The 23,458-nt window shown below is 33.8% G+C and overlaps 1 protein-coding gene across 1 annotated transcript; it reads right to left on the bottom strand.

Moving 5' to 3' along the window:
• Window positions 1-443: 443 nt before the first annotated feature.
• Window positions 444-4,366, bottom strand: LOC145093576 (uncharacterized). Its single transcript, XM_079031720.1, has 5 exons — window positions 4,061-4,366; window positions 3,505-3,682; window positions 2,044-2,326; window positions 1,786-1,895; window positions 444-905 (listed from the first exon to the last, which is right to left on the bottom strand). The coding sequence occupies exons 2-5, from the start codon at window positions 3,655-3,657 to the stop codon at window positions 879-881; spliced, it is 573 nt and encodes a 190-aa protein (XP_078887846.1). The 5' UTR covers window positions 3,658-3,682; window positions 4,061-4,366; the 3' UTR covers window positions 444-878.
• Window positions 4,367-23,458: the final 19,092 nt, after the last annotated feature.

Here is a 23,458-nt window from a genome sequence, read left to right as displayed (position 1 = left end):
TCCAGAATCAGTCATACATGCACACAATAGATACTGAAAACAAAATAGCCTAACCCTATATATATATATATATATATATATATATATATATATATATATAGAGAGAGAGAGAGAGAGAGAGAGAGAGAGAGAGAGAAAAAAAAGTAAGAGAGAGAAAATTATTTTTTTCAATGATGAGTTAATTATGATTTTAAATACGCATAATAAAATAGAGTGGAGTGTCTACAACACCACCCTTATGCAAAAAACCTTTTTATTGGTATAGTTCAACTTTTATATAGCAAAACCAAACCAACCGTAATAATCTTTTCCAAAAAGAAAAAAGAAAAAAAAAATATGCCAACGGTTTTTCAAAATGATCAAATTGTTTTTATTTTATTTCACACCCCAACAATCCAATACAAGACCTTGTATTTGGTTTTATCCTTTGCAATTGTAAGAAATAACCGGGTAACTAGTCCATGAACATTGCATATTTTCATGTTTACTGCCACACTTGTTTTTAACCAAAATAACTATATATATATATATATATATATATATATATATATATATATATATATATATATATATATATAAAAGAACAAATCCAAACACACATTTTTATGTACAATTAAGAAACCGGTAAAACCAAAAACGGTTTTTACCATTTAATGAAAATTGGAATAAAAAATAAAGAAAGTAATAAAAGTATCAATCTTTGTCTTTTACCATTTTGCCCATGAACGAGTGTTGAAGCTGTCCTTATGTGCAGAAGTACTACGTTACCAAGAATACTTATATCTTCACCTCCTTTCCTTGATCATCGTTCATGGCAATGACTTTATATTATTATTAATAAGCCATTTATGGTGAACTCAAAAGGGATATGATCAGGATCAAGCCATCTCCTCGAAAACCATCAACTACAAAGCACAACCTACTTTCATCATTTTCTTGATTTACTCACTTAACCATTTTTTTAAGTGATTAAAAACATTACACTTCTTTTGACCATTTTACGAATATAATTTTCCTGATACAAGGTTTTTGAAAAAAGTTAAAATTAAAAATTATAAGAAAAAAAATATATTTTATTGATTCCGAGTATACTTCGTTTGACTGTAGAAAAAACCCATTCATTTTCGATTTCCCAGTTGAAAAAGTTAAAAGCACAACATTCTTTAAACATTTTATCAATTTAGCTACTGAAGTATTCTTTTTTATTCAAGTATATTACAAAAATGGTCCTTATTTCAAGGTTTCATCAATTTTGGTCCATGGGATCTTGAAATAAGGAGCAAAACTAAGAAAGATTTCAAGCTTGGATTGAACATGGTAAAAATCAGAAAGCACAGGGACCATTTTTGTAATTTTACTCATTTTATAGTTTCTAAATCAAGAATAAATAATAGTTCAGGGACTAAACTATAAAATGGTAAAACTACATTGTGTCATGTATTTTGCCCGGATATCAGAGGCAGGTAACCAGGAAAATGTTTTTTTAAACAGTAAAAAATGATGATGGTTTAATTCCTACGAAACATATTTAAATAGGCTAAATTGATATAATGATAAGAGTACAAGGGCTTTTTCGTAATTTGCCTTTGTTTTTACTCATTTAATGTGCCAGTGATGAGCAAAATAAAGAAATGTTACTTGGACTTCTATGGTCAAACAAGTTAGATTTCAGATGTGAATTTAATATGGATCCTAAAATAAATGATTGAACTATTAAAGGATAAATAAATATATATATATATATATATATATATATATATATATATATATATATATATATATTACCTTGGAACAAACTGGACATGTTTTGCTTCTCTCATTCCATTCATAGATGCAACTTAAGTGATAATGATGCGCGCATTTGGTAATTATCCGAGGATTTTCACTCGTATATTCTACAAAAAATAACTTTTTTCACGTTACTAGGGAACATTTTGACCTCCAAAGGGCATTCTTGTCTTTTTGCATAATAGACGAGAGATAGAGCCCATGTCTCTCAACACCTGTGATCTAACAAGAAAAAAAAAGTAAAATATTTGTTACCTTCGAGACATATCGGGCAAACATCCTCATCATCTACGGAAATAGTGTTGACTTGATCCGATGGAGGCATCAGAGGGGTAGCTTTTTTGGAGCCCTTTTCACTTGTTGTTGACTGAAGGTTGACCGGTCCTGGTCCCCTTTCTTTTTGATGTCTCATAAAAGATACACTGCTAGATCCAGATGAACTGCTTTGTGCAATTGTAGGTTGTGAAGAGCTTGGACCTTGATAATAAGGCCAAGGCATGCTTTCCATTCCTCCTCTTCTCCCAAGAACAGCTTCACACTTTTTCAGAAATACAATCCAGTGTCAAAATTTTGCATACATATAAAGATTTTTGATGATGATTAGTATGCCTTTTTTACAAATTTCAGCAAAGATTAAGGAAGTTTAAACAGTCAATCTTTTACACACAAGTTAACCGCTTGTGAACTACACATAAAAGCAATATCGCAGAAAAAATTCTTCTTTCCATGTGACAAACGTTATTGATATTAAATTTGAAAAGTCCAAGGGTGGTTTGGCATTTATAAGTCAAAACACATCCTTTTTGACAAAACTAAGGGGTCACTTTATATCATATGTCATAAATTGCAATTAAAAAAGCAATATCGTGAGTATACATCAAAATCTAAACGTGTGTAAATGCATACAAAGGTTTTGTTTCTTTTTTACTTAAAGGGCTTAATGGGGATATGCTTTAATCATATGCTTGGTTCTTTTTTATTTAATCTTTTTTGAACAATTAATAACGTAAGTCGTGACTTTTTACAAATTTCGCATCGTTTACTTTTCCTCCCATTTCCCCAAGCCTGCCGATAATCTTTTCAAATGTTGTAAACCATCAGTTATCCAAACAACACCCAATGAAGGAAAAAAAAAAAAAAAAGATACAGAGCCTAAGCTATGTAAAAGGCCTCAAAATGCATATGATAATTAGATTTATGAATTCCAAGAAAACAAATAAAATCCTTAAATTGTACAAAGCAACATAAATATAAAGTTACAGACGAAATCTGTTTGAAATTCTTGAAGATGCATATGATTGTATTTAAGAGTTGTCATCAAAAGCAAAAACTGTATCTACATGATGCTCTTATTATAGCCCTATGAGTTATATATGGAAGATACAAATAATTTCCAAACAAGAGTCATAAGAATAAAACTCAAGAACTTTCTGATAATTAGTTCAAGAATTCTCACCACAACCACATTAAAAACAAGATATTTATAATGTTAGATGAAGCAATTAAAAGGATCTAAAGATAGGTACCATAATTAGATGGAACAATTCTCATCAAAACCAAATTGTTTTTGTAAAACGATATTCTAGGGAGCCAAATTTGAGGTTAAAAACCATGAACACTAGAGTTATACACAAGGAAATATACGAATTTAGTTATTTTTAGTCATATAATTGAACACGAATAACAATTTAAAGAATGTAGACTGCATAAACTTACCTTATTGGTCAAGTCCTGTAGGAAGGAAGCGAAATTTGCAGGTGCAGTTCTATTAACCACACTACTGGAGTCTTGAACTTGTTCCAAGTCATCTGAGTCTACACTTTCATCATCAGGCTCGGGGGCACGAAAACAGGAACACAAGGATCCCATGTTGCAATTTGATCAGTTTAGAGCTCTACAAAAGTGTGTGTTAAAAGTAATGTCATCAAAAACCATCATAAACAAACTGTAATAACACAGGAATAACCCAACTAAATGGACTATAAAAAGCTAAGAAAAGAAGAACAGAGGTAATAACAACATGGAAATTGAGTCTATCTTAGGGTTTAGGCAAAAAAAAAAAAACCCGAACTTTAACACATGATCGATCATTCCAAATTCGATAGAAATTTGATGTTCAAACAGAAAATCAAAGCAAATAATGGAAATACCAACGTAGAACTTGGAATTCGACCGTCAACGCCGATTCACAGAAACAAAAACAGGATCCCACATAAATAGTCATCTTATTTTGCGGAAAATTGACATAAATTCGAATTTTCTAAAGTCTCACCTTGTCTAAGCTAAACCTCGCGATAGGTAATCTAAACGATCGAAGAAAAGAACGGATTATGATAATTATAGAGAGAATGAGAGAAGGTAGAGAGAGAAAAGGATGGCATATTGATCAGCGGTCATTAAAGGGAGTATTGATAGTGAATAAAAGTGATAAATGAGAATTGGCTTCAACGTTGGACTGAAAGCGACCCTGTTATTTTAGAATCTTCAATTGCTCCGGTTGTTTCATCGGAAAATAAGGGATTTGGTTTCCCCTAACAATTTGCCGATTGAATGATTGATTTTCCAAAATTTAAGAGAATATGTTTCGTTATTACACAATTATGAACTCAATAGTACGTGTTTGACAACGCTTAATTATTTAAAGTTAATTTTTTATTTTTTCAAAAATAACTTACAAGTTACAACTTAACTTTTATCATTCTAGGCATGTATGACATTTCCACCCCCAACAGCTTGTTACAACACCACTACAAATATTGACATATGTCGCACAAAAGAATTATTATTATTTATCCTAATAGATGAAAATGTTATTGCCACTTGTCATTCTTTCATTTATTTGGCCACATGTTATTTTGTCATAATTTGGAAATATATTTATTTTCCACTTCTCAATTACTTCATTATTCATTTCCACTATATCATTAATTTAGTTTCCATAAATTAAACCTACTATAATAAATATTAATTTCAAATTTGAAATTTCAATTTCAATTTCAAATAAATTTACACTTTAAACATTTATATTTAACATTTTATTATAATAACTCGTTTAGTACACAGATCTAACAATTAACACATAATTTTAATTAATATATTTTTTGCACGTTTTTTTTCTTCATAATTTTCACTTTTTTCATATTTCAAATTCAAAATAAACTTTTTATCTAATCGTTCCTGTTTAACATTATGTTTTAATTAACCCGTATAATATACGGGTTTCACAACTAGTAGCTTATAACAACAAGTTTTACGCTGTATGTTTTTCTCAGCTCAAGCTAAAAGTATGATAAAGAACTAGGTGTGAGACTCGTGTATTACACGAATTTATTAAAAATAAAAATTTGATATTAATATATAAATATGAAATATTTTATAATATAATACTTTATATAACAAAACGTAATCTTTTGAAAATTTGCAAAAGAAATTAAATTATTTGAAGTATTTATGAAAATTTATTACCAAATTAATAGGATATTTTATTTCCTTATAAAACTCATTACAATTTTATGGGATTTTATTTTAAGAAAATAGAAATCCCTAAAAAATGACAAGTGGAAAATAAAATTTCTAAAATTCTCACAAAATGACAAGTGTCAAAATGAAGGTGAAGATGACATGTGACAAAAAACCTTCATTTATTAAAGAGGATAATGATTTCAAAAGATAATATATTTTTTGATTTGTATATATATTAGGTCACATAAGTTTTTTTTTTTTTTTTTTCATTCATATTTGTCCTTTCAACTTGTTTAGGTGTACATATTCAGTCCTTAAGACTGGCTACTTCAGGTAAACCGGAATATATAACTAAATAGAATAACGTATTTCTCACTTTGTACACATTTAGTCCTTAAAATTTCTGTACACATTTAGTTTTAATATTTTTTTGTCAAAAAATAAGTCCTTATTATTTTTGTACACATTCAATACTTATGACCGATTTTTTTAGATTTTCTCACGGCATCCTGCATGAGAGAATCATTAATGAGGTGTTTGAGGCTTTTGATGTTTATGGTCACCGCGATCTTAGCTGTTTGGTTGCTTATGTCTTGTACTTCATTTAGGTATTGTGTTTCGCTTAGGTCTTGTGTTCTGAATGTCGTAACTTCTTCATAAGATCTCGAATTTAACGATCTTTATATCCACGTATTCGTATTTGTTGCGTTCTGAACGTCGTAACTTCTACATACGATCTCAAATTTTAATGATCTTTATATCCACGTTGTAACACCTCAAATTCCAGGTATTAACATTTTGACCCTTATCATGAGAATTATTTGCAAAGTTGGTCCCATGTGGCATTTAAATGAAAATTCAGACTCAATCACGTACATTGGTTGTACGTGGCAGAGGCTCAAACCCTAATTTTTAGGGTTTTGACCCTATTTAAACATCCTTAACTCATTGATACCTCTTCATTCTTTAGCCTCCACCTCCATATTCGACCCTAGCTAACCATAATCCATTTTTAAGCATCCTTGAGCCATTAGTGTGTGTTTTGGTGTTCATAGAGGAAGGAGAAGGAAATGAGAACATCTTGGAAGCTTAGAGAAACCTTAAATCTGGAAGTTTTGTCCCCAAACAATGGTGTTCTTGAGTATGGCATGCTTTAGACCAAATGGATTGTCTTTTCAGACGTTTTGGAGTGTCTAAGGTCATAAAATGCAACCTTGGTCATTAGTTTCCTTCCTTCATGGGTTATAATGCCTCATTGAGTTAAGAAGTTGGGGGGTTTTTAGTATTGAGCATTTCCTAGACATGCAAAATCATAAAGCTGGAAACTTTATGACTTAAGATGTTATTTTGGGACTAGATCTGCTTTTGGTCGAAGGGACTTAATGAAATAATCCCTTAAACGGAAGGAACACATTCAACCACCGTACGTTGGGCGTACATGGGCGTACGCCACACATACGTGATGGGAGCCCAGATCTTGGATCTTAGGTACGCTAAGCGTACAAGTTGAGTACGTTGGGCGTACTCAGCTAAGTCAACTCGGGTAACTTTTTGACTTTTGACTTTGACCACATTTTGACCAAGTTTGACCTAGGGGTATTTTGAATTGTATTTGAGTTTGATCATTTTTCAATGTATAGGTGACCAGTAGAGTTGATATTAGGAGCAGTGTCCTGTTTAACTATCTTTTCAAACTGAGAGGTGAGTTTTGCTCACTGTATTTGTGGGTCGAAGGCACCAATACGGGCCCACTAGGTTATGTGCCCTAGTATATAGGATGTTGTTATGTTGTAGTGATTTGTTAGACTTGTATCCCGGTATATAAGATGTGTTACGCGGTAGTGATATGTAGATATGTTTGTTTCATGTTTCCAGTTGATTGTTTATATGTTTATCTATTACATATGTCGACATAGTATGGATTAGGGTTGAGGCTTTACTGCTATGTGCGTGACCACGGGTAATCCAACCCGATGGTTATGGATCCGAGGGTATACTAATCTGATGACTGATTGGACCCGTTGTATAGTGACATTCTGGTCTGATGACTGATTGGACCTAGTATACATGATTGCATATCTTATAGATGTTATGTGTTGTACTTTGGGGGAACTCGCTAAGCGTTGGCTTACAGTTTCAGTTTATTGTTTTAGGTACTTCAGACGATCGTGGAAAAGCGAAGGAGAGATCGTGCACATCCTCTTGGTTTTTATGATTGTGGATTTTGGGATACTCTGATTGTGACTATTATTCTTGGAAACAATGTTTTGTAACTATAGTGGTCATTGGATTGGTTTTGAAAAAATTAAGAATTTTACTCTGATTTTTAGGACATTACACACGTGTTCATATTTGAGTCTACTACAACTTTCATTTAGATTACTCTTGTTAAAAAGCAATATATTTTTACTTACGATTTTTATATACATTCGTTCTTTATGAATATATGTATGAACATGTTTTTTTTATAAAACTGTAAGTCAAAATATATTACTTTTTAACGGGGGTAATCTAAGTTGTTTGGTTGCTTAGGTATTGTGTTCTGAATGATGTAACTTCTTCATACAATCTCATATTTTAACGATATTTATACTCACACATTCATATTTAAATCTACTACAACTTTCGTTTAGATTACTCCTACTAAAAACTATTATATTTTTACTTACGATCTTTATATACACACGTTCTTTATTGTCACACCCACGGCCGAGGCGGCGAAACATGCTGTCACACCCCAAAACCGGAACGGCGGAAACGTTCGGGGGCGGAGGACGTCATGTACAATATCACAACAATGCAAAGTAGTAAACAAGCAACAACATCATCCATTGCATTATTAGTATAATTTTACTTACAAGTGTATTCTTTCATAGTAATAACAACATAATGAATACTCAAAATAAAAGACGAGTCTTGACTGATCCGTCTTCCCTAAACCTTGCATCGGTACCTGTCTATTTGTGACCTGAGAATACAAGTTATTTTGAAAGAGTTTATCATATTTAAAGCTAGTGAATTCATAAGTATTTAATGTCGTTATCTAAATAAGTATTAATGAAAAGTCTTATAAGTAAAAGTGTAAATGTTTGAATTTCCTAGAAAATCCCATATTTCCTACTAGTACAAAAAGGTAGTCTTCTACCAAAACTAGACCGTTTTGAAAGTAGTCTTCTACCAAGACTTTAAGTGAAAGAAAGTAAGCAAGTAAGTAGTCTTCTCACGAGCCCCGCTGCAAGTAAGTAGTCTTCTCACGAGACCCGCTGTAAGTAGGTAGTCTTCTCACGAGACCCGCTGTAAGTAAGTAGTCTTCTCACGAGACCCACTGTAAGTAAGTAACAATATGATTGGTAGTCCCTATTCTACATTTGGAACTAAAGGTGACTTCCGCAACGAATTCGCTAGGTTGAAAACCATATTTATTACCAAATCATATATAAGCCCAAACTATACCTATAATAGTTTACTAGGGATATATGAACGTATACCTTTGCTACCCAAAGGTACTGACTGAATTGACTGATCAGAACTATTATGTCCGTATATGTACACATGATATATAACTAAATATTTAAACGACCTGCGGACGGATACCCGATACCCACCAGACCACATCCCAACAAGGAAAGGGAAATAAAGCGGGTTAGCCTTCCTAAGTCCTTTAAACATTACTTATATAACTATACACATACAAGCATGCTTTTAAAAAGGTATCTATGTAAAGGTATCCATGTAAGTGTATCCAAGTAAGTGTATCCATGTAAGTGTATCTCTTCCTATAGAATTTAGTATAGACTCATGTATGAACTGACTCTGGTGTAATTCCTTGTAATAGGAATAGCAAGTAGTATCTCCTAACTATACCTATAATAGTTACTAGCAATGTACAAGTATCAACGAAAGTATACCTTTGCTAGCCAAAGGTACTGAACTGACTGAGGGAAACTTTTATGTCTATATAGGTATACATGATATATAACTGATAGTTGAACGACCTTCGTGTTGGGTTTTGAGCATTCTAACACTCCTAAGTGTACATGCAACCCTAAATACCTTGGATCTATGTTTTCTCTACTATACATGCAAATAAGAACATCCAAGGTATTATCCTAATCTAGCATACAAAACAATGACTATAGCAAGATAGAATACATACCTCTTTGGTGTAGAAAGTCTTCATGAAGCTTGAGTGCCTAGTGCCCTAAGTGTGACACCTCAAATGGTTCACACAACAACAAATACACTTGGAATAACTTGAGAGAATTCTACACTCATAAAAATCGGCTAGCCCTTTCTTTACACTCTAGTGACCGATTTTGGTCAAGAATAAGATGCTTATATAGTTAGGGTTACACCATGTAAACCCTAATTGACATGGCCTTTCATTTCCATGATCCATGGGTACAAATACACCATGGAGCATCCATGGACCATCCTATGGGTTTTAGCCCAACTTGATTATCCATGGAGCATTAGCCCACTATACAAGTATGGATGATTTACACAATCAACCCATATATTTAATTAGTCTTCTTTTGATCACTTAATTAATCCTAGATTAATTCTTGATCAATATTAATTAAATAATCTTATTATTCTTATTATTAATATACTAGAACTTATAATATATTAATAACCATAAGTGTCTTATTTCTCTCATTATAGTCTATCCAAGTGCATGATGCCATGCAACCCAAATGGACCATGCTGGGTCGGGTCAAGTCTTACCAATTATAGTTATGGACTTAGACATTAATCCAACAGTCTCCCACTTGGATAAGTCTAAAACTATTATTGCGTATGACTTCAGGAACCAATTGGCAATCGTGGCTCTCAAAAGCTTCTGTCGAACTCTGACCTTGTAGATGAACTTTGACCTTTGTGAATGACTTTTCCATTAGATAAGGGATCATATATTCCTCCATTCTAGATATCGTATGGACTGAGACATGGATTATAATCATTCTCTCTGTCCATTTGTTGTTTCCCGATTTCCAATTTATGACGACTGACTAATTGAACAAATCAAATCAGTCCTGGCCCGGCCGAGCACTTCCATTTGTCATCATCAAATCATCGAGGGGCCCACAAATATCGCTTTTATCCCGAAGGTAAAAGGAATGGATAAACTTCGACTCATATGGCTTGTTCTACTACTTGTTGAATCATACACAAATGCACGTTTTATAGCACCGAGTTACCAAATGCGTTTTCGTGCAATCAATGTACAACCAACTCATATCTCTATGTTTGAAGAATATAAGATATTATCGTCTCATGATCACTCGTGATAAAATCCATGAAGTGATTCCAATGAGAGCGGGTTGAATCTAATACTCAGAACTTATGAGCGCTCATGAGTGTTGTAGCCCTTGTCCAACACCTTAGACCTCTACAAGCCAACCCATGACAGTCTTAGTTCATATCTCCTTCCAACATATGACCGACTGTGGATGGTTTGAATAACTTAGTCATTCCGGAAGAATAACCTAGTTTATTTGGGAAGTCAAAACATGCAAAGTGAAACACAATAATAATTGAATCCAATATGGTATCAAAACCTATGAACATAAATAAAACACCTTTTATTTATCACCATATGATTACACATTATTCATTGTATACTGTTTCAGCTATCAACTTTATTCTTGAATTTAAAACAATAGTTGTCCCATGCTCCAAGCATGTACACTATGTTTTTCTAAACACTAGTCATGCCACACACCAAGTATGCATACTATGTTTGTCTATGATCTTTACTTTGTGAACTAGATGAATTGAACATAACTTCAATGATTCTCTTTTCACACTCCCAAATCCTTACTGCAAATGCAAGAATTCCAAATTCATGCCATTTACTGAAATCTGTTAGATTCTAAACTTATATGCATTGATCCTCTTGTAATGATTATGCACAAAGTCATAAAGACTTGACAACAAACATTACAGAGCATTCCAAAGGAGATCAGCTCCTTAGAAACATCCTTCTTGCATTAAGTTTCCTAATCTTAAACAGATTGAAAAATTCTAACTTTGAAACATTTCCAGATTCCATTTTGACTATCACTTCTGAACCAGAGTTGCCTCCTTACAGATTATGTCAATATGGTCCTTCCAGAATTATCACTATACTTCCAACTGTCCTTGAGCAACCAATCTTTGGTAAACCTTAGATTGTCCTCGACAATTGTTTAATCCTTTTAGTCATATCCAGTTCTAAACCTTTTCCCTTCTTAATGCCCCAGGCATTTGGAAAATTTTAGAAAGGATGAATATAACACATGTAATCGATCCTATATCCGAAGCATATGGGACACGATTCATGATGTCTCACATAAAGACTAAACCAGTCTTTTGCTATAACATTTCCATTTCAATTTGCCAAGTTCTCATAATTCAGATTATGAAAAGGGATGCCGTAATCATAATCGAATTTTAGAACGCAAATAATGGACCCATATACAGAATTTCCTTATGTTGAGCCATTCCAACATGAAATTCATATATATATATATATATATATATATATATATATATATATCCTTGACTAAATGATTAAAACCTCACGATCTAAGCTTATAGATTTGAGATGAAGTATAATTTCCTCTCCCTTAATTATAGCAAAACAACTCTTTCCCAATTGAAACTTTTGTTTTCTATAATTAACATTGCTAACTTGCAATACTTATCATAATTATCATGCTCCCACTAACATGATGATTATTAGCATAACACTTATGCTCCCACTAGCTTTGACATGTACTCAGAAATCAGCTGACTTTCTTACCAAAGTTCAGATTTCTGATACTAGATTGTTTTGATAAAACTTTATCATACACCTTCCCTTAGATAGCACACTTGTGTGTCTAAACAATTATGAAGAGGTATGTCGTAATCATAATGATTAGACCTTTTTGCTACTTCTCACAAGTCCAGGTTAGTGTGCCGGTAAACCACACACGCTCCACTAACGACTTTGAGAATGCAAATATCACAATTGCTATCTAGATAAAATCTACTTAGTGAAAGTGTTTCCTCACCATCATTTTCATGAATCGGAGAGAAACCTTATGACACATAGATTTATATGGTGTATGAGTTCCTACCCATATGAATTTGTCAAAACCATAATCACAAGACAAAGATAATGACAAATCCAAAACCATATGGATTGAACTCAATCTTAATTTCTTGCCACCTGGCAGCTTAAGGGCTTGCCATTGCTTCCAAGTCGTTAAGCAACCAATTGAGAACTCTAAGAACTCATATGCAAAGCCAACTTTAACTGGAATGGGCACAGATATGTCAACACGATAGGTTATAAACCTCAAATTGTGTGCTAGAGAAGAACTTTAGGTTTTATTCTTGATTAGTTCTTGAGACTTTCAAGACCTTTAAGACTCCCACTGTCCTCTTGACCTATAAGACTCCCTTGTCAAACATTCAAGAGATAGTGTGGATTCTTATCAAGACAAACACTTCACACAATTGGCCTAAGTTGGTCTTTGTTTTATCCAAAACATCACAACTTACCAATTTCAAATGTACAAGAGTACAAAAATTTTACTCTTACATTTGACAAGTGTTTTAAACCTTCTTTAAGACATGTCACTCAAATTACAATCTTGGAGTATGACTCTAAGACTTGTATTGGAACGAAGTATGACTCATCTTATTGATTTAACCTTTTCAACAATTCAAGTTCCTCTTCTTAGTCATAAAAATGCACTAAGATTTTCCTTAGAGAACTAATTTTGATATGGTTTCTTAATCATCAAGATGATCACAAAACTGATACTAAAGTACTCTCCCATCTTTTCAGATTTGAGAAACTTTTATCCTTCTGCCTAATTTGATTCTTCTTATTCGCTCTGCCATACATTGGAACCTTTTCCAATGTCTCAGAGTTACACTCAAGCTTGTAAGTATAATCATATTTACTGAGCTTTAGTAAACTATGACAAATAGTCTTATCAATCTTTTGTGGTGGACTTAATCAGCGCACAAGACTATGTACGCGATCCCTTAGTCCATTACTTGACTCACACATCCATGTGAACAAGTAATCAGTATTAATTTTCCAATACTTGAAAGTTCTCATTCATCATGCTATACAACTTGCATGATTCCAAGTTCTGGTCCAATTGAAACTTGGGTGATGAAAATCTTTCCTTAGATGGTAAACTTAGACATTACCACAAATGAAAGAGTCAATTTCATACTTCCACTCTTGCTATTAATGGAATCTTATAAGCAACAATTTTTTTCCTCAAATGCCATTGTAAGGATATTTTAAAATCAAAAGTTTTCTTTTATTTTAAAAACTTTGCAGAAAAACTTATCCTTACAATCCATATGAAAACTTGTTGTTATCTATTCCTAAGCAATATCTCATAACTCCTAAGAAGTAGCTCAAGAATCCGATCTTCAAACTACGCGATAGAAATCCATCTATGCGATCAGATTCAGCATATTCTTTCTTTAAGTTCCTTCACTTTTCTTTGATTCTTAAAACATCACCATGTGACCCAGTCACATCAGGTATCAAGAATCTCATAATAGAAACTTAACGGAGTTAGATAGTGGACTTTGCCTAAAGTAGAGTCAAACTTATTGACTTTAACACCCTTAGGTAAATTGGCAGATTCACAACCAATGCCCCTTCCTTTGGCAATATAAACATATGGGCCCTTTGATAATGGTACACAGGACTATCACAGACTTAGCTTTTCTCTTTACCATTTGGTCAACCGAGTTGACTATGGCCGATCCCTTTCCATTGGGAATAGAATGCTTTTCTGGATTTCCTGTGTCACTATTGTTAATGTCCATCAAGTTTTAAGGAAGTTGATCTTAACAAATAGATAAGATCATTAAGGGTCTTGTCATAGTCTGTTTCATAGGTATTCCAAAAGAACTCACTATGTGACTTAGAAAGTAGTTGAACCACCAACTTTCTCAAGACTTTGACACCCAACTCTCCCGGCTTGTCAATATGTGACTACATCTCCAAGATGTGACCACACCTAGACCTTGTCTTACCAATAGGGCTTGAGTGACCTTAACCTTTTTCCAAGAACTTGTGGGTTAGGGAGAATAATTGGAGAAGGAGAAAGAAGTATGATATCCATGGGACATCATCTTCATTAGGAAAGCTTGTTTCAAGAGATTTGGGAAGATCATAAATGTCTAAAGCAGACATGTTTTGGGAGACATTCAAGATAGTTGATTTAAAGTCCTTAATATGACACCCAATATGAAATATTAAGGCTAGGACCCAACAAACTATTTTATAACTTAGAAGAGGGATGCCGTAATCCAAGCTATAAAATATTTGAAGGTAGGTGAATGACGATTCACCAATTTCCACCAAGATAAACGAAATGTATTATTAGGTTTTAATTGGTTTTGAAACTCCTAGATCTTTGAGATTCATTGAACTGTTCAAAGGCATGTTTCAATCTCGAGTGTGCCCTTCAGGTTTTGTGACTGGGATGCCGAGGATCACAAAACAAGGTGTGAAGTAACCATGCAAATTACTTGGTACCCTTAAGTGTTTACCCCTTAATCGATGTGCCGGTTAACCACACACGCTCCATCGATACTATGATAAACATTAAGTTACCCTTTGCCTACCTTGTTAAATACGAGTTAGTGTGTTGGTTAACCACACACGCTCCACTAACCGACTTAAACAAAGTGCAAAGTGTAATTTCATGGATTAGCACCTTATTCACTTTTTCCTAAGTAACTAAGATTGGGTATTTATTAAGAGTTTAGTTACTTAGTATTTATCATTAATACTTTTAATGAAGGGAGAATTATAGTCCTGTCAAACCCGTTCGGCTAACGACCCTCCACCGGTCAAGCAAGCGGTGGGTGAGAGTGGACACCCATTAAGTTGCCATTTTATAGGCAACAACCTTATACCCACCTTATAGACCGGCTTCGTGAATGAGGCGTACTAGCGGTAAGACTGACTTTACTCTTATACATATATATATTATTAACTTATAATATTATAAAGTATAAGGGTTGAATTTTAACTTTTTAAAATTCTAAGGGCTAACTTGGAATTAAAGTATTCATAAGTGAAAACTTTACAAATTCCAAAACTTGAGGGCAAGTTTTGAAACTATTCAAAACTAATTAATTCCATAACTTATGTGTTTAAAGTAGTTTTAATCCAAAAACTCTTCAAGTTCCATAACTTGAGGACAAGTTATGGAAGACTTTAAATTATTAAAGAATGTAACTTTTTATTTATTTTGTAACTTATGGAATTAATTAAGGTTACACTTTATTTATTTATTTATTAATGAAGTGACTCTTGAACCTCCATAACTTAAGGACAAGACTCTTCATCTTTTGTAACCATTGCCAACTTTTATGAGTTTTATGAAACTTAAATGTGACTTTTCATATAACTTGAGGACAAGTTACAAAAACACATTTTAGAATCAACTCTTAGATTAATTTGGATTGAAAACAACTATTTCACTCAACTTTTCTATTAATCTAAGCAACTCATAAGAACAAGATAATTCAAATAAAACTTTTCATGTAATTAGAGTAACACTTTAAACTAATACAAAACATGAATCTATTGACAATTATATTTAAAATTGGATTAGCATGAACATTACCACATCAAAAACAAGTTTATAAGTCCAAAACATCTTTGGGTAATGTTCCTAGTCCAATTCCAGCCAAAAAAGTCGAGTTTATGCTGTCTGGGGTTCCAACTCGTCGAGTGCATGAACCAACTCGGCGAGTTGGATCGAATTCATCACTTTTTAGGCATGGACTCGCCGAGTCTGATGATCAGACAGTAATAAATTCGATTTTTTAAGCAGTTTTGCAAGTATAACAAGAAAACAAGCCTAGGCTCTGATACCACTGTTGGGTTTTGAGCATTCTAACACTCCTAAGTGTACATGCAACCCTAAATACCTTGGATCTATGTTTTCTCTACTATACATGCAAATAAGAACATCCAAGGTATTATCCTAATCTAGCATACAAAACAATGACTATAGCAAGATAGAATACATACCTCTTTGGTGTAGAAAGTCTTCATGAAGCTTGAGTGCCTAGTGCCCCAAGTGTGACACCTCAAATGGTTCACACAACACCAAATACACTTGGAATAACTTGAGAGAACTCTACACTCATAAAAATCGGCTAGCCCTTTCTTTTGGTCAAGAATAAGATGCTTATATAGTTAGGGTTACACCATGTAAACCCTAATTGGCATGGCCTTTCATTTCCATGATCCATGGGTACAAATACACCATGGAGCATCCATGGACCATCCTATGGGTTTTAGCCCAACTTGATTATCCATGGAGCATTAGCCCACTATACAAGTATGGATGATTTACACAATCAACCCATATATTTAATTAGTCTTCTTTTGATCACTTAATTAATCCTAGATTAATTCTTGATCAATACTAATTAAATAATCTTATTATTTTTATTTTTAATATTCTAGAACTTATAATATATTAATAACCATAAGTGTCTTATTTCTCTCATTATAGTCTATCCAAGTGCATGATGCCATGCAACCCAAATGGACCATGCCGGGTCGGGTCAAGTCTTACCAATTATAGTTATGGACTTAGACATTAATCCAACACTTCGGACGGATAACCGATACCTTAAAGCCACATCCCAACAAGGAAAAGGAAATAAGACGAGCTAGCCTTCCTAAGTCCTTCAAACATTACTTATATAACTATACATATATAGGCATGCTTTTAACAATTTAAAAGTATAAAAGAAGCTTTGTAAAACATTTAAGGGTTTTGAACAATAAATAAATATTAATGACTTGATGTCATTCTATAAAGCATTTCAAAAGTAATTCCTTTGATAAAAAAGTATAACAGAGTTTGGAAGAAAACACACAGAACGTAGTATAGTTTAGATAAAAAGTTGTTAAACAAGTAAAACATTTTGAAAAGCCATTTGAAGTAATCAGTTTTATTAAACAGCTAAAAATGTAGTAAATCCATTTGTATGCTGGTTATTAATCACATGAGATTGATATAATAACTAGCATGATTTAACTTGTATCCCACCCATAAAAGCATTTAAAAACATTTAAAACATTGATTAAGGGGTATGAACTCACCCGTAGTCGATGGTTTGGATGTATTGACTGATGTAGGATGCTAGTGTCAACTGAAGACTTGTACACACACAAGGATCCTAGTTAACATATAGGAGTACATATATGTATCCAATTAGTCTTTAAACAACTAATTAACAAATTTAAGACATCCTAGGACATGATAAACACTTTATATAAGTGTTATAAGTGCTAAGGAGTGCATCTAAGTGTTGTAGGACAAGGCCATTGAGTTTAGGGTTCAATAGAACACCTTTCATGAGTTTACTCCTTAATGACCATAACTCATTGAGTTTACGGTCATAAACCCTTGAGTTTACGGGTGTAAGCTCATAATCCTTTGACCATTTGTTGATTTGAAGTCCTAGAAGTCATTTTGAAGCATCCTAACTCCAAGTCTAAGCCTTAGGAAGTGATTTGGGCAATAATTCACTCCTAAATGGAGTTTTCGGCCCATGGACCATTTCTCCATGTGTTTGTTGGCATAAACTCCTATGGACCATGGTATTTTGATTTTTTCAAGTCCTAAACACTTCAAGGTAAAAGTCTAGGCTAGTTTCCAAGGCTTAAGAAAGGATAAGGCACACTTTGGCACCAAAATTTGGGTTTACGGCCCAAGATGTTCTTTGACCGTAAACACCCTTGATCCTTGGTTTCTTGGGTGTTTTCTTGGTGTTTAGAAGTGTAACAAAGCTTATAAGACTCTAGGATAGGAGTACTTACAATATAGAAGCTTGAAATGAGCCAAAAGTCCAAGAACACTAGTGTGTGTTCTTGGTGAAACTTGAAGAATCAACCTTTTGGAACATTTTCACGGATGGATGTGTGTTAAAACACTAGATTAGGTGATATACTAACTTGAAAGTGCTAGAAACACTTACTAGATTGAAGATCTCGAAGAAAATTGGGATGATACTTGAGAGAGTTTGGGGGTTTACTCTTGGAAAGGTGCAAAAGTGATTTAAAAGACTAAGTGTCACTTATATACCCCCTTCCTTGGGGTTTGCAGCCGTAAACACCATTGTTTAGGCCATAAACTCCAATTTTCTGATGTGTCGGAACTTTATTGTTGCACAATAAACCCTAGGGCATCCTCTCTCCTGATATCTCCTAAAGTGTTAATCCTAAAATACTCAAACTTAATCCAAAAAGTTCGAAAATTAGCAGTACTGTTCTGACTTCTATTGACTTGATATGTTGAACATAATGGAAATTTCGGGTTGTCACACATGCTACGTTGTGCGACTTATTTCATGGATTACAGGCGATTGGATACATAACACAAGTACAATGATAACAAAACAGTAATTGCATTTCATCTGGAAGTTTGAATACAAGGTTTTTGCAGATAATAATAAAGTACATAGGTTGCCTTAAACAACTAGGAAAATATAACAAAAACTAGAAAAACTAGGTTGCCCAAAATCCATGACTATTCCATCATCTGAAATGCTTGTTTAGTGATTTCCTGAGAAGACATGTAGTTTTGAGGGTCAGCAAAAGGTTGGTGAGAATTATAGGTTTTCCACTAGAGCAGTAGTGATACTTTTAAAATGACCAAAAAGTATTTTCTTTGTAAGTAAAACCATGCTTAAAATAAGTTTATAAAGATCCTTTAAAGAAATTTTGAAAACCAAAAGGTGTTTTTCCATAAGTAAAACCATACTTATAACTGTTTTTGAAGTGGGAGAGAAACCAAATCAATGGCTTGTAGAGATATTATCAATGTTTATAGTGAGTTCTATAACCGAGCTGTACAACTAGAGTACCATCTATGACGCTTCATTGGACGTCGAAGTGTTGATAAGATATATATCACCTACTTTGATTTGCCGTTCTGGTTGTAACTAGCAACCGCAGGTAGGGGTGTCAACCCGTATAGATTTATACATTTGTATCTCACTCTGAATGATTAATTATTATAGTAGTAAGGGTCTTCTAAGTATTTCTACCTAGGGAAATGAATAGTGTTTCACTATAAAAGCCACTGACTAGTGTATACGAAAAACTCCCATCCCTAACTTATATGTGGATAAGTCACTAGGCAAAATGATTTATGTTGCATAAAGTTAATAAAAGCCGAGTATGTTTGATAAATATATATGTAAAAGTGTACAATACTCGCTTAAGTAATTGGTAAATCTTATAGTAGTGATCACATATACATGTATAAAATACAAGTTATAATATTACAACTTATATATATATATATACACACACACACACACACATACATACATGATATAAGTTTGAATACTACAAAGGTGATAAAATTTTATGACATTCAATTTATGACATGAAATTATCACATAAAATCATAGCATTTTTGTAGTAAGCAACATATGTTCTTTTTGACTAGTTATTTCATTTTAAACAACATAACATATGCATATATCAAGTTTAAAACTAGTTTATGTGTAAGTAATATGCTACTTGACAGAATAACCTTTTATAAACTAGATATAAGTTGGTAAGTGTTTTCATAAGAAAAATATGATATTGCACATGTATTCTCCCCCAAAGTGTATAAAAACGTAAAAAGAGAGGTCATGAACACTCACCTTAATGCATGATCTTTAGTCTAGACTCGAGAATGTGATCATGTTCGGGAAGCACCGCGAGATAACAAGAATATCAATGAACTTTGATCTTGTTGTTTGGAATCAATACTCACAAAACAAACAATAAAAGTCGAGACTTGGTCTTGGAATCATCACATAAAAAAGCAGCAAGAGGAGGTAACCAAGTGGTGATGGCCGAAGGGTGGTTTAGCAATGACAGTGGGTGGCTCCGACAGCTTCACTACTTCTTTTCTTTTCTGCTCGGCAGCAAACAACGAAGGGAAGGGTAGGAGGAGGAGGAGGGGGAAAGGGAAGGTGGCAGGGGCATTTGGGTGGTGGCTATTGACGAAATATAAGTGAAAAAAGGGTGGAGTGGCAGTGGTTCTTGGTGGTTAATGACCACCTCTGGTGGGTGGTTCTTAGCCGAAAAAGAGAGCAAAGGTGAAGAGGAGAGTAAAGTATGATGCTTGGTTGATTTTTATGATGAAATAGGGAGGCCAAGGCTTTAATTTATAACCTCATGCAAGCTTGCAAGGCCATGCAAGCACCCATACTCTTTAGGGTAGCCAAACACTCCAAAGCACCATCCTTGGTACTAGGAGGTGAGAGAGTAAGGTGGTGATAGAGGGTAGACGTGATTATGGCCAAGAGAAGGGAGAATGGGTTGATTTCTTTCTTCATATGCGAGGTCACAAAGGTGTGGTGATGTCATCTTCACCATAAAGTCCCTAAAAACGTTCTAGATTTGTGTGCCAAGATCCAGACGTCTAATATTTTTTAGAAAGTAGTGATTGATAGAGTTGAGTACACTGATTCCAGATACCCAAACGGATTAATTATTCGAGTTGTAGAACTTCGGGAAATCGCATTTAATTGACCCGAAACATCCGATTTTTCGACTTTTGCAAATATTTTTACTAAAAACATTTTGAGTATGGAATTAAATAATAGACCATAACCAGAGTCTAAAAACATTCTCGAAATTTCCATATGAGGTGTGCAAGTGGCTCAACGGACCGAAACAGTATATACAGTTCAAAGAAAATTAGTATTATACTAGTTTGTTTTTTTTTTTTTTTATAATAGTAGTATCTTTTGCATACAGGCTCCGTTTTGGACGTTCTGTATTTTTTCAGACTCAGGTGAATGTGTACTACGATACTAAAGTGTTTACTTTTCTTACAACTGCTTAATAAAAAAAATTATTTTTTAGACGTATTAACTAGGGTTACAGTTTGTGCTTTATGATTTGTTTGAGATTTTCCATAATTGGAAGTAAGATACCATTGTTGGATTTAGTGTTTAAGCCCATAACTATAACTGGGATGTACTTGACCCGATAGTAGCATGGTCCTTTTGGGTTGCCTTCACCAGTGCATCCGATATTTCGACTTTTGCAAATATTTTTACTAAAAATATTTTGAGTATGGAATTAAATAATAGACCATAACCTGAGTCTAAAAACATTCTCGAAATTTCCATATGAGGTGTGCAAGTGGCTCAACGGACCGAAACAGTTTATACAGTTCAAAGAAAATTAGTATTTTACTAGTTTGTTTTTTTATAATAGTCGTATCTTTTGCATACAAGCTCCGTTTTGGACGTTCTGTATTTTTTCAGACTCAGGTGAATGTGTACTACGATACTAAAGTGTTTACTTTTCTTACAACTGCTTAATAAAAAAAAAATTATTTTTAGACATATTAACTAGGGTTACAGTTTGTGCTTTATGATTTGTTTGAGATTTTCCATAATTGGAAGTAAGATACCATTGTTGGATTTAGGGTTTAAGCCCATAACTATAACTGGGATGTACTTGACCCGATAGTAGCATGGCCCATAACTATAATTGGTTAAAAAAATATCTTTTGTGATAAGTAACTTATTCTCTTAAGCCTCCTTTTGCATATTGGTGTTTATGAACCATTAGAGGCATCACACTTGAGGTGCTCAAGCTTTCAAAGGTCAAGAACTCTACCCTACTCAAGAGGTAGGCATCCAAACTACGGTTTGATTATATAGCTTCAACTGTATGCTAGCTAGGGTGAATGCTTTGGAAAACAAAATGCATGTATAATTATAGAAAACATAGATCCAAAGCATTTAGGGTTGCATGTGCACCATAGGAGTGTTATAGTGCTCAAAACCCAACAGTGGTATCAGAGCCATGATTGTTTTCTATTATATTTGATGCTTACTAGTTTTTCAAAGATGAAAAAGTCGAAATTTTGGCCTCTGACTGGTGAACTCGCCGAGTCCATGAACAGACTCAACGAGTCCACTCAGTAACAAAGCAACTCGCCGAGTCCAGTTCATGCACTCGATGAGTTGAAGGCTCTGTCCGCAGAATTTCGAGTTTCTTGGCCTGGTTTGGATTGGGAACACCACCACAAACTGTTTTGGATCATTGGAAATGTTTTTTATGATCTGATAGTGCTTTGTACTCATCCAACCACAAGATAATTGTCAAAGTTTTAAAATAATTGTTTTTTTATATGATAAATAAATTGCTTTCAAATTGTTGACTTGAAATTATCTTGATTATGAGTTTAGTTAGATCATAAAGTACATGATAATTTTAGTTGTTAGAAAAATGTTCTAAATGAATTTTAACGACCTCCATAACTTGTCCTCAAGTTATGGAAAATGAAAAGTCTCATACATTAAAATGACATTAAACTCATATGTTATGAAAATGAAAGGATAATTGTCAAATATTAAGATAATAGGTTAATTATTTGTATTATTTGATATGAATTGCCTTGCTATATGAGTATGCCTCATTCACGAAGCCAGTCTATAAGGGGGTATAAGGTTACTGCCTATAAAATGGTAGTTTAATGGGTGTCCACTCTTACCCACCGCTTCCTTGACTAGTGGATGGTCGTTAGCCAAATGGGTAGGATAGGACATTAATTCTCCCTTATTAAAAGTATAATGATAAATATAAAGTAACTAAACTTTTATTAAATTCCTAATCTTAGTTACTTTAGAAAAATGTGAAAATGGTTCTAATCCATGAAATTGCACTTTGCACCCTGTTAAGTCGTTAGTGGAGCGTGTGTGGTTAATCGACACACTAATCTGGGACTGACAATGCGTGGCAAAGGGTAGCTTGATGTTAATCATAGATGTGACAACCCGAAACTTCCGCCTGTTACATCTAGTCAGTTAATCTAAGTTAAACTCGTTTCTTTTAACTCCTAACACTGATTAAGGGTTCATTTAAGCGTTGTAAACTTAAGTACAACCAAAGTCGAGAGTAGGAACGAGTCAGCAAGTCAAATAGTGACAAAATCGGGTCATGCACCCCTTTTGGAGGAGTGTGCGGCCACACACATGGGTGTACGGCCGTACACACCCCTCATGGACACCCACCCACCTCTATATATATATGAGGAGACCCTTTCCTTCATTTTTTCTTCTTTTGGCTGCACACTACTTTCTCTCTCTAGAATCTTCATCTAAGGACCCTCCAAAGGCTTCAAAAACGTGAGTTTTCCATCAC

The sequence above is a fragment of the Lactuca serriola genome, chromosome 3 (assembly GCF_051521515.1).
Source record: "Lactuca serriola cultivar US96UC23 chromosome 3, Lser_US96UC23_V15, whole genome shotgun sequence".
In the NCBI taxonomy this organism is placed as follows: domain Eukaryota; kingdom Viridiplantae; phylum Streptophyta; class Magnoliopsida; order Asterales; family Asteraceae; genus Lactuca; species Lactuca serriola.
This window is presented reverse-complemented; position numbering and strand designations above follow the sequence as displayed.

Coding starts and splice junctions, on each gene's coding strand:
- LOC145093576 (XM_079031720.1), bottom strand. CDS start 3,657: ATGGGATCCTTGTGTTCCTGTTTTCGTGCCCCCGAGCCTGATGATGAA. Junction 1,896..2,043: donor TTGCCCGATATGTCTCGAAG/GTAACAAATATT, acceptor TATTTTTTGTAG/AATATACGAGTGAAAATCCT. Junction 906..1,785: donor CATGTCCAGTTTGTTCCAAG/GTAATATATATA, acceptor TGTGCTTTGTAG/TTGATGGTTTTCGAGGAGAT.